The sequence below is a fragment of the Martes martes genome (genome assembly GCF_963455335.1).
Source record: "Martes martes genome assembly, chromosome: 7".
Lineage (NCBI taxonomy): Eukaryota > Metazoa > Chordata > Mammalia > Carnivora > Mustelidae > Martes > Martes martes.
In genome coordinates this window covers 4732537-4745210 of record NC_137894.1, presented here as the reverse complement: position 1 = coordinate 4745210, position 12674 = coordinate 4732537, and the positions used below count along the sequence as shown (strand labels likewise).

At 42.4% G+C, this 12674-nt stretch overlaps 1 protein-coding gene across 1 annotated transcript in view; it reads right to left on the bottom strand.

Moving 5' to 3' along the window:
* The window catches only part of IQGAP1 (IQ motif containing GTPase activating protein 1), a 100433-nt gene that overhangs the window by 60139 nt on the left and 27620 nt on the right, over nt 1-12674 (bottom strand). The window contains exons 3-5 of the mRNA XM_080808150.1: nt 8026-8182; nt 6113-6190; nt 1447-1523 (exon numbers count right to left, since the gene is read on the bottom strand). Coding sequence (XP_080664276.1) covers nt 1447-1523; nt 6113-6190; nt 8026-8182 — 312 coding nt within the window. The remainder of the gene's footprint in view (nt 1-1446; nt 1524-6112; nt 6191-8025; nt 8183-12674) is intronic.

Here is a 12674-nt window from a genome sequence, read left to right as displayed (position 1 = left end):
AGCACACATAGAGGGTGCCTTATAATTTCATAAACTGGGCAGCCCAAGCAAGGAAACCCCAGCCACATGTCCTGCTCACTTCTACCACCTTCTCATATAGCCCTGCGGCCACCAGGTAAATCTGTCCCACTCCGCGTGTTGCTATCATATCTACTGAACCCCACCCTCCCTCCACACACACTGCCTCTTCCTTCCAATACAGTATTTCGCCGATTCTAACAGCCAAGGGCCTGAAATTAAGCCATCTTCAGAATCTACTATGAAATTATGAAAAAATTATACTTTGTTTCAGTTCCTATTTGTCATATCTGTTTGGCATAAACATTACTTAATGAACAAATGGCTTGGTGAGGACCTAGAAAACTAAGTAAATTAAAAGTCAACCATTTGACAGTTGCTGGCATTATCTGAAGATGTTGATAAAATTTAATTACACTACTAAATTATGAAGACATGGTGAGTGTATTTTGTAATTCAGCTACTGGCTTGTGGCAAAACAGTAAACAGTGATAAGTTTTGAAATGTACATCCTTTTTGTAATTCTTAAGAGATTTTAATTAAAAAGAAAAGAACTGCATCCCAGCTGAAATGTACAGTTCACAGGAATACTAGATCAACAATGAAAGACTACACTTTGTTTTCAGAGCCAAATTATCTGCTATTATGGGGATAAATAAATCCCTTCTCCCCATTCCCTAGAAAAACACAGCTGTTTCTCACCACTTTGTTAAGACAAAAGTATCCCATTCTATTTGGAAATCCTGAAGCTAATGCAAGAACTTTCTCGTTGCACCATGGACAAAAAACTATACATTCAAGTCACATTATTCCTACAGTGCTTTCTTTTTTACTGAGACAGAACTGACATGTAACATCACATTAGTTTCAGGGGTACAACATAATGATTCAATATATGTATATATTGCAGAATGGTCACCTCACTAACATCCATCACCACACAGAGTTACAGATTTTTTTCCTTGTGCTGAGAAACTTTTTTGAAGATATATTTATTTAATTGAGAGAGAGAGAGAGAGAGAGAGCGTGTGTGCTTAAGTGGGGTCGGGGGAGGGACCGAGGGAGAGAGAGAGGGGAAGCAGACTCCCCCGTCCCCTGAGGGGGGAGCCTGATGCAGGGCTCCATCCCAGGACCCTGAGATCATGACCTGAGCTGAAACCAAGAATTGGATGCTGAACTGACTGAGCCACTGAGACGCCCCATGCTGAGAACTTTTAAGACCTACTCTCTCAGCAACTTTCAAGCATACCCTACACCATTAGTAACCCAAATCCCTGAGAAGTAAGTTACATCCCCAGGCCTTACAGCTGGAAGTGTTTTTTTACTCCCTTTACCCATTTCGCCCACCCCCAAACCCCCACTTCGGCAGTTTAGCAGTCTGTTCTTTGTCTATGTACACTGTTTATTTTACCAAGAAAATCTGATTACCTGAGGGCGTGGATACAGTAGATACATCTTGGCATGTTTTTCCGATCATAGATATCTGTAGTTTCTGGGTAAAAAATCTAAGGAGGAATAAAAGAAGCAGAGTAAGGTATCCATCCACTGGATCGTTCACCAACCACCAATTACACAAATAAAACGATCAGAAAACATTATTGGCATTCAGCGAGTAACTTCATTAGAGGGAACAGACAATTCATCTTAACTAATGCAAAGAATAAAATGCTATAATACAGAATAAAAAGCACGAGTTGGAAAAGCTTTATTTGGTTAATCCACTGAGTTTCACCAGGTCCGTGAAAGGGATGTGCTTCCTGCAGACTCAGAATGGGCAGATGGCGCGCAGCACTGGGCAGTTTAAACCACTGGCCAACGTGGGAAGCTCTGGAGGGCCACAATCTGCCCAGTTACCGTCTACCGCGCCGAGACACAGAAAAACTCAACAAGGAGCATTTACTGCGGTGCTTTCGGTTGTGTGAACCACTACTTTAGACATTGGAAAAAAGCTACAAAATATCAGAATGTGTTAAATGCAGGGACGTCTGGCTGGCTCAGCTGGTGGAGTGTATGACTCAGTCTCCAGGTTGTGAGGTTGGAGCCCCACACTGGGTACAGAGATTACTTAAAAATAAAATCTTTTTAAAAAAATGTGTTCCATGCTTGGGAGAAGAAAAAAGATACACAGATGAAGTAGCTGAAAGAGAAGATATTGTATGAGAATGTGGAAGACCGGTGGCTCCCTTAGCACTTGTCACAAATAATTGATTACTTTTGTTATTATCTGTTTGACTAGGCACTACATGAAGGCAGGGATCAGGTCTATGCAATTCATTGCCGTATCTTCAATGCCAAGCCCAGAGCCAAGGTCATGGAAGGGATTCTACATTTAATGAATTAACAAATGAGGTCAAACAGGAACACAGTAGGTTTAGACTGGGTATAATCCTGAATTTCAAGATCTATCTTCATGGTGATGTGGCACCACACAATTCGTTCTATAATTTAGGGGGAAAGGAGATGATAATGGTCTGGAGAAGTGAAAGACTGAATTTTGAGGTCGTCAGAAGAATCTGGATGAGCAGTGAAAGGCAGCAGGAGGAGGCCTGCAGCACCATGGGCCTGTCAGAGCCCTCGACCCACCGTGTTCTTCTGTTTTCATGCATTTCCCATAATAGCTATGACTCTCGACTAGAAAGAACCACCCCTGCCTGGAGAGAAGGGATGCACCACAACTGGTTTTTTATCATTTTTCAAACTCTGCACGCTTACTTTCCAAGATGGAGATATCATCATCTCCTGAAAGGTGAAGATCACGGTCGCCCTGAGCCACCCTTCCCGAAAACAGCACAGAATACATTTTAGAAAGTAACCGAAAGATACGGTTGGGTTGGGTAGGATGCAATCCGATTATGAGGGCGAAAGTCAGACAAGTCTGAACTTGATATGCAGGCCCCAGAGAAGTCCTAGCTGTGGAGCCAGGGATAAGAACAGCCTCAGAAGATCTGACTGGAGACAGGACACAGGGTACATTGAATCACGGAGAAACCGAAGCTCAGGAGTCACACTGATAACCTCGTTGAACAGATGAAAGAAACATTTCAAATACATGAGGAAGGCTTGGGGCATAACTGCATTTAGGAGTTCAAGGTAACCTCAAGATTCTGAGATGGGATGACAGGGGAATTGAGGACAGGCTACCATTTGGTATAGAGGAGGGGAGGTTCACTTGGGGGAAAAGGCAGGTTTACTCTCAGACAGGAGGGATTCCAGCTAATGGAAAACTATCCGAGAACTGTCCAGCAGCCATGAGAAGACAGTGTATTTATCTTATAGCAAAGCCTTCAAAATAACTGAAACCGTAAGAACAAGAATGTAAGTAAATAAGGACAGCAGCTTAAGGAACCCCCACAACTAAGATATGGGAAGTAGAACACAAGAGGAAGATGGAGGAGGAGTTGAGTAGATTGGAAACAATTTAAAAATCAAAGTCAAGAGGTACATGGCTGGCTCAGTGAGGAGAGCATGCGACTCTTGATCTTTGGGTTATGAGTTTGAGCCCCACACTGGCTGTAGAGATTACTTAAAAAATAAATTATTTTTAAAGATTTTTTTAAAAATTTATTTATTTGACACAGAGAGAAACAGAGACAGAGAGGAAACACAAGCAGGGGGAGTGGGAGAGAGAGAAGCAGACTTCCTGCTGAGCAGGGAGCCCGATGCAGGGGTCAATCCCAGGACCCCAGGACTATGACCTGAGCCAAAGGCAGACACTTAATGATTGAGCCACCCATGCGCCCCTTAAAAATAAGATCTTAAAAAAAAAAAAAAAATCAAAGACAAAAATCACAAAATATTTTCTGGAAGAAGTAGCCAACAAGACCAATTATAACAAAAAGACAAAAATGAGAAGAACCAAAAACTTACCACATTAAGCTTCTATAATTAGCCTATATGTCCCATATTAAGAGATTAGGGAGGATATCCCTACAGACACTATATATGTATTGTCAATTATACATCATACATTGTATTATGGGCAACAATTTTTAGGCTAAGTATCATTAATCCACATAACTCAAGTCTTCTCGACCTAACTCATGTAGAGTGGACGTTTCCAGGCTGATAGCCATGATGGCCCTATTATCTCTGAAAGCCTTTGGGGAACTCTATGTTTGTTATAGCTGTGGTCCAGGACAGTATACTACCATTAGTAAACAAAAGAAGTAGTAAAATTATATCAGTAAAAAAGCATTTTGTAGTAACAATACTACTAGTAATAGCACATATTAACAAAGCTCTTAGTACCATTTAAAAGAGGTTAAATCATCACTGCCCGTCAGGCATACTACAAAAGAAACAGGTACAACAAGATACAGGTGCACAGAAAGGCCAAGTAGGCGTAAGAAGTTGACATACTGCCATTTCCTGACATTTGTGGGCCTAATTCTCAGACCTACCAGTGTGAGGAAGAGAGCTTCAGCATTCTGCTCTGAAAAAAAGAGGACAAAGGCTAGTCTTCTGCAAAGACTTGGCTCTGGATTTAACTCAATTCAAAGCACAGATATGCAAAATTGAGCTGGCGCTACGCTAGGTACCAAATGTTGGTCTCCCGGTGGTTCTAGCCCCTCTCGGATCCTCCCTACCTCACTTCTTTGATCTTTCTTTGGTTACAAAAATTCAGACTCCACAGGAAGTTATAAAGAAAATAAAAACGCCCCTTAATCCCATCACACAGAAATGGAAACTATTATCTCCTTACAGACTTTTCCCAAGAATAAAAGGGAAATTTTTTTTTTTTTTTAAAGATTTTATTTATTTATTTGACAGGCAGAGATCACAAGTAGGCAGAGAGGTGGGCAGAGAGAGAGAGAGAGAGGAAGGGAAGCAGGCTCCCTGCTGAGCAGAGAGCCTGATGTGGGGCTCGATCCCAGGACCCTGGGATCATGACCCGAGCCGAAGGCAGAGGCTTTAACCCACTGAGCCACCCAGGCGCCCCTAAAAGGGAAATTTTTTACATAAAATGATACATACATAAAAATAGAGATCTATTTTTTTGACATAAAAATAACGATCTCACCTTAGCCAGAATACAAACTCTTATAACCTCAGTCTGTTCGGGTTTTTTTCCCCACTTAATACCTCAGAGACAACTTCCCTTGTCAATACACAGTAATATCACCCTTTCTAACGAGCTGTACTAGTATTTGACTGGTTGCCACACAGTTAATGTCCCCACTGAAGGAACACGTGGCTGCTATCTTCTCTATTCTAAGCAATGCTGAAAACCCTTATGTGCCCATCTTTTCAGGCTTGTCTGATTTTGGGGGTGGGATGAATTCCTAGAAGTAGAATTCTTAGGTCAAAGGATATGGAAAACAAAAAAGATGTCCATGCCCCTAAGAGTTGATGATATTGCATGGCCTTCCGGGCTCAGGATAGGACCAGGAATGGGGGACAGAGGGGGATGCGGAGGCTGGAGATGGCAAATTTCACTAAGAGTGGTGCTAAATAAAATAAATTCCTGAGCAGAACACTCGAGGACACACACTCACTCCAAACCCATTCAACTGTACACACGCAGGTTCTGCATACCAACCGTACCTCAAGAAAGATGTTTTAAAAAGCGAAGACTACAGCCTTGACCAAAACAAGATACGGGAGGTAAATGCCATCATATTGCCTCTACAACTTGAAACATAAAACAATAGCCCATCATGTTCTCTTACAGACAAAGGAGTATTCTGTAGCTGTAAAATGACACTTCTAAAATATTTCCTCCTATTTCCTAAAGTCAAATTTTAGTGTAACAACATTGTGAATAAATAAATAACACTGACTTGTAGACTTTAAAAAGATGGATTTCACAGCGTGTGAATTTTAATGTCAGTCTACAATTTGGTGTAGTAAAAGTCAATGACATCATAGGGAACTTCTCTAGGGTGAGGTGAGCAGGGATGAGGAATAAAAAAGAGAAAGAACAAAACTATTCCCTAAAACAAAAGAAAAAAGAGATCCTTTAGTACTTAAAAAAAAAAAATAGAAAGAAAGAATATCATCAAAGGTTCAATTGAGAATAATTTTACAGGCAGAATGACAACTATGTGCCAAAATAGCCTCATGTAAGCCAGAACTCGAATCTCACGTAAGTTACCTTAGGCAATCCAATGTCATCCATGGCATTCAACCACTGAATCACGTTATCAGTATGTCTAAAGTGCAGGCCAGTTGCCTAGAACAAATAAGAGACAGTTAGACACTGTTGGCAATATTGAAGCAAATACCAAATAAAGACTCTCTTTGCAAAACTTCCCTTATGAGACTTTGCAAGATTCCCTTAACTTGAAAGTCTATAGCATTATGTTCACATTCCAATCCTAAAAAGCCGAATCCACATCTCAGCTCCCTTCATCTGAGAACCATCTGGAGAATCTTTCTGTGTAACATGGTCTATAGAACACGGTCTTCGGGATTCAATTATCCTGGATTCAGTCCCCGGCTTGGCTGTCTACTGGTAACACTGAGCAAGTCGCTTCACCTCTTTGAGCTTCCTCATCTGTAACACCTACTTCACCAGTTTGTTGTAAAGATGAAATGGGAAAATGTACATAAAGCACTCAGGGTGGTATCTGGCATGTAGAAAATACTCACAAACCGACAGATACCATTAAATATATCAATCAGGGTTTTCATTCTACACACACAAACACCCACTCGACATCTCTAGGTCTCTTAGTTTAGAGAAAGATGTACTCTCAAGGGGAAGATGGGCAGGACTACTGTTTCTATTGCCACGCAGTCTTCACTCTTGTTTTGAATGTCTTGTTGCCTGGGTGGCTCAGTCAGCTGAGTGTCTGGCCTAGGTTTTGGCTCAGGTCATGACCCAGGGTCATGGGATCCAGGCTCGCCTTGGACTCTGAGCTCAGTGGGGAGTCTGCTTGGGATTCTCTCCCTCTGCCGCTTCCGCCCACTCATACTAGCGCTCCCTCTAAAGATACATAAATCTTTTTAAATTAATGAATGAATGTCTCGCTGCTCTGTCCACACTGTAGAGTGTTCCACAGAACAGCTCCAGAACTGTCTTCAGAAAAGGAAAGTTTCTCTTTGGGATGTTAATTTTTGTTGAGGACCTGGACCTTCCTTATTGTCCTTTGAACATAAACATAGAACATAAAAACCTCCTTGGGCTCTGTCTTCATCCTTAGCTCATTCCAAGTTCTGGCCAACTCCACAGTCAACCCGCTTACATCTGCCCTTGGCTTTGCAATCTTCCTCTATCTTTCACACTCATCCTTTTCCAAATAGCTGCTCGTAAGAAAGCTCCCCCACAGCAGATGTTGGTCCTTGTCAACATCCCAATTTGATTTTTCCCTTTCAGGGCCCTAGGCCACAAGAATCAAAGCCTCTCACGGACCTCGATTTCCTGAAATTGGACTGCTTTTCCAATTTACCTTGAATTTTAATGTCACAGAGGGATCTTTTTTCCCCCCTAAAGTTGCAAGGCTATTGCTTTAATTTGCCAATAGATCTCAGTGCTTGGTTAAAATTAAAGTTGTAATTCCCCCTAGTTACTTCCTCTACCTTCTAAGAAATTAAAAAAAAAAAAAAATCATCACATACCATAAAGATTTCTGGACATACCCCATCACAGGAATTGTATAAAAATTACAGAGAGTTGGGGCGCCTGGGTGGCTCAGTGGGTTAAAGCCTCTGCCTTTAGCTCAGGTCATGATCCCAGGGTCCTGGGATCAAGCCCCGAATAGGCTTTCTGCTCAGCAGGGAGCCTGCTTCCCCCTCTCTCTCTCTGCCTGCCCCTCTGTCTACTTGTGATCTCTGTTTTCAAATAAACAAATAAAATCTTTAAATTAAAAAAAAATAATACAGAGAGCCACCTTTCATTACTATACCTGACTTTGCACTATCTTCTCCACTCTGCCAGGTGTTTTATTTTAAAGGAACACACACACACTCACACATATCTCTCAATAACTCTGGGACAGGATAAAGTCCACAAATCTTCTCTTTCAAGTTTAAGGAAATTTAAGCCCCAAGCAAGGAAGGACTCACCTTGTATCTGGTCTGCTCTCGATCGTAAATCTTCTTCAAGGACACCACTTTGGGAGAGAAGAAGTTTCCTAGTTTGGCAAGGTAGACCCCATTCCTAAGCCCCTCCTCCAGTTCTGTAGTGGGAGGCAGGTCTTCCCCGAGGCATGCTTCCATCCACCTGCACAAAAGGGAGAGGACGTGACAACAGAGGGAAGCTCTGATCCCCTCCTTAAGAGACTTTTGAGACTCATTTCCATTCTCCCTGGAGGAGTTTAAGTTCCACATAAGCAACACTCTTTTAAGATCCAATTTCACACACATCCTTGTCCTGACCCAGTCAGATCTTAGGAAAACTCCCGAGCAACAAAGCCACCTTCTTCTCTACCCTGCTTTCTTCTGCGGCAGTAGAGCCCACTGGCTCCCCAGCCCCCGACTGCCCAGAAACCTCAGGCCCTAACCTGAGGTCACTCCTGCAGAACTCCTAAGAAAAGCCATGTGTAGCTGACGGCAGCACTTCAGTTGTTCAAAAATTCAAATGTATGTTCTCTTCCAGTTTCAGAATCCACAAAGAATTTCTAGGTCCAGCTTTTAAGGCTGTTTGGGGGTTACATGAATAGTCAATGATCTCAGCTGAAACAGGGAAGGAAATGCCAATGGAAGCAGTACAAATGAATGTGTGTTTGTCAGAGGTGGGGGAGGAGACTGCATTTCCCCCTAAAACATTACTCAAGAGATTTCAGGGAGGCTCAAGACAAAACAATGCACATCTGCATATATTTTCTACCAACATAAGGGTAGGAAAATAAAAATCATTTAAAGGTGATGCTTTGGTTTTTTTATTACAATTTTTTTTTTTTTTTGACAGAGAGAGACAGAGCGAAAATGGGAACAAAGCAGGGGGAGCAGCAGAGGGAGAGAAGCAGGCTTCCCAGCAAGCAGGGAGCCCCATGTGGGGCTTGATCCCAAGACCCTGGGATAATGACCTGAGCCCAAGGCATCCAGGCAACCGGACAGTTCTGCTTTTTTTAAAGACTATTTATTTGAGAGAGAGAGACCAAGGGGGAGGGCGAGGAGAGAGTTGAGGGAGAGGGAGAAGCAGAGTCCCTGCTGAGCAGGGGCTTGATGCCTGACCGCCAGGACCCTGAGAGCACGACCTGAGCTGAAGGCAGATGCTTCACCAACTGAGCTACCCAGGCTCCCCGTATGCATTTTTATGCAATTCTTTCATTAATAAATTGCTTGAATGATACACAACAGACCTTAGATTTATGATAGTTCTATAAATTGCTACTTTTATAATTCAGAATAGACTTTCTTGTATTAATTCTGACTTTCCAAACTGAGATTACTGCTCAGAATTTTTACAAAACAGTAAGGAAAAGGAACAATTTCTCTGTGTTTCTCAAGTTCTATAAATAGTCATAGTATGTACTTAAATAAATACTGGCTGGGGTGTATGCATGGACCAGAGAATTTTCTCATCATTCCCTATACCCAGTAATAATAAATTTTTACCTCTGGCTTTTCTTTCAGGTACTGGGAACTTAAATCATGGCGGCTGGAGGCGGGGGGCACACAAATGAGTTTTCCAGAAGGGCTGCCACGATAGTTAAGACAGACACCAACGGGTAAGAGCTACAAAATCCAAACCTCTGCAAGAGCCCAGCGACCAGAAGGCCAAAGTGGAAAAGAATGCAGCTCACTGCAATAGAAACAGCTGTAGTCCAGGATTCATCTCCTGTTATCAGCCTTCCAGTATTTTATTGCTAAAAAGGTATGGCAAATGGCTCCTGCCAATCCCAGCTCTCAGGGGACAGCGGAATGTGTGTTCTCATTAACAGAAACAACCCTAGAACAACTGCAGTCTAAGCCAAGAACAGCCCTTCACCATGTAATGAAGAAAAAATTACTTATTTTCTCCTCAAAACAAGGTAAACACATAGACTACGGATAAAGAGCACAGCGCATTACTTTTGCCTTGAATGAGGCTAGCTACCAACGGCGTTTCGGTTCTTCTCTGAGATTACTATATCAAAGTCAAAGTCAAAGGAAGAACCACGGTGTCATCTCCCACAAGCTTTTATCCGTGCCTTCCTGAGGCAAACTGCTGTAAAGCAGGCCTGATTAACAGCTAGAAGTTTTGTAGAGTGGAAGAGAATACGGTGCACATCACAGAAATGTCAGGCCAGAAGAAGAGGAGGCAACTGTGATCTGATGAAAAGGGGTAAGGGAGAGCTAGAATAAACAGGCAAAATACAGAAGTGTCTCTCAGCTGCCCCAAACCCAAAGCTGCCCTCCATATTCCCACACACAGGGTAGGAACCTCTGTCTCACAAGAGAGTATCAACGAGCTTGTTTATAAGAATTAAGTTAAAAAAAATAAGTTAAATCGGAACCATATTGCTTTGAAAAATGAAGAGCACTCAGTAGGGTGCTATGTTACTCTAATTTTTAATATTAGCCAAAGTCTAGCTTCTACTATAGTCCTGAGAAGATTCAACAAACCTCCCTTTCTGTCCTCTACAGCCCATCTGAGATTTCCCCCTCTGCCACTAAACCACAGAATCACAAGATGATAGCCGGGAACTTAAAGCACTTCTAGGGCAAATCCCTTTGGGTTTTATTTTGTTTTTCAATATAATAATATGTATTCATTAGAGAAAATTAGTAGACACCTCTCAATACTTTACGAATATTTTCCATGTTATTATATAACTTCTGAAGACTGAGTTACACAAAAATTCTCCAAAGTGCTTAACTGGTCACCTATGTTGGACACTTACGTCACTTCCAAACAGTTTCAGATATTAAATAATACTGCAAGGAACATCTTTGTGCACAATGTTCTGCTGTATTTAGAATTAACTCCTAAGGAAAGGACCTTAGAAGTCTAACTCCAAAATTAAAGAAATATAAACATTAAAGAAATTGTTTTTATTGTTCAAAAGCTTGGCCAAAGGCTGTATCTACTTATACAACCCCCTCATTTTACAAGTATAAGGTCTATCTGTCCAAGTCAACTACTAGCTACTGGCAAAGGCAGAATCAATCAGGTCCCTGATTCCTAGTTGAGAATCCTCTTCACTAGACCACTGTTACTCTTACCCCATCACTCCAAAAACCTAACAGGGCTGAGCCCCACAGAGCAGAAGGAACAGGGCAAAGTTGCAGGTATCCCATACAGGAAAAAGTCTAGTATCTCTCCAGATTCTGTCCACTAAATAGGGTTTTAAGTATTTTAGTGTAAGTCCACACTGATTTTCAACTAAGACACAAAGCTTTCTTATAAGATGTAAGCATTTAATTTAGCTTTTTGAATATTTTATTTTTTTAAAGATTTTATGTACACGTATGACAAATCACCACAATGTACACGTTATTTCTGTACACGTTAAATACTCTACAATTTTATATGTTACTTATACCACAATAAAGCTAAAATTAAAAAGTAAATAAACCTAGGGACGCCTGGGTGGCTCAGGTGGCTAAGCGTCTGCTTTAGACCCAGGTCATGATCCCAGGATCCTGGGGTAGGGCCCTGCGGCCTTGGGCTCCCATCTCAGTGCAGAGCCTGCTTCTCCCTCTCCCCTACCCCTCCCCCAGCCTGTGCATTCTCTATAAATCAATGGCCAGCACAACTTTTTGCCAGTTCTTATATTCATCACAGAATCCCTCGGGTGGAAAGCTCACTAAAGATCTCCTCCTTGGGGCACCTGGGTGGCTCAGTGGGTTAAGCCTCTGCCTTGGGCTCAGGTCATGGTCTCAGGGTCCTGGGATCGAGCCCCGCATCAGGCTCTCTGCTCAGCAGAGAGCCTGCTTCCTCCTCTCTCTCCCTGCCTGCCTCTCTGCCTGCTTGTGATCTCTGTCTGTCAAATGAATAAATAAAATCTTAAAAAAAAAAAAAAAAAAAACTCCTCCTCTACCTCAACTCCTCCACTCCCTCCGCCTCCCACTCATTCCCACTTTCATGCCTGAATGCTTTCAAATCCTCTCAAAAGCCTGACCGCTGCTGCTGACACGGAACCCAACGTTCATTTTTGGATTCTAGCAGCCAGAAGTGTTTACTAAACCAGCACCTGCTCCCCTTTGGCACCCTAAGCTGCCTTGTGGAGCAAGACAACACATGGAATTCAAATATCACGTGGCCACCCAGGCGCCCCTCTTCCCCCGCAGGACACATTTCTAGCGGACTACACCACGCCACAGCTATCGGCAGCTTGAGATGTGCTAAATGCCCGCACCCACCTTCAAGGAGATCACCCCCTGGGAACAGAGATGATTAAACAACTAGCTACAGTGGGATGATATTTCCACTAGGCTTTATAAGATAAATTGTATTTGGAGAGATGAAAATGGGAAAAGGAGACATCTGAGATCAAGCAAAAATGAAGGGCAAAAAGGCACAAAAACAGGAGCGGCCATCTGGCTCAGCTGGCAGAGCACAGGACTCTCGATCTCAGGGTTGGAAGTTCAAGCCCCCTATCGGATGTAGAGATTACTTTTAAAAAATAAGTAAGTAAAGCATGACAATAAATGGTGTATTTGGGGAATGATGAGTTACTGTGGTAGAGATGTATCTGGAGCAACAGCATTTTAGTTCTCAGGCGGTGGGAACCATCGAAGTTTTCGAACAGAAGAGTGGGTTGGTCAGAGGAATCCAGTAAGGTCCT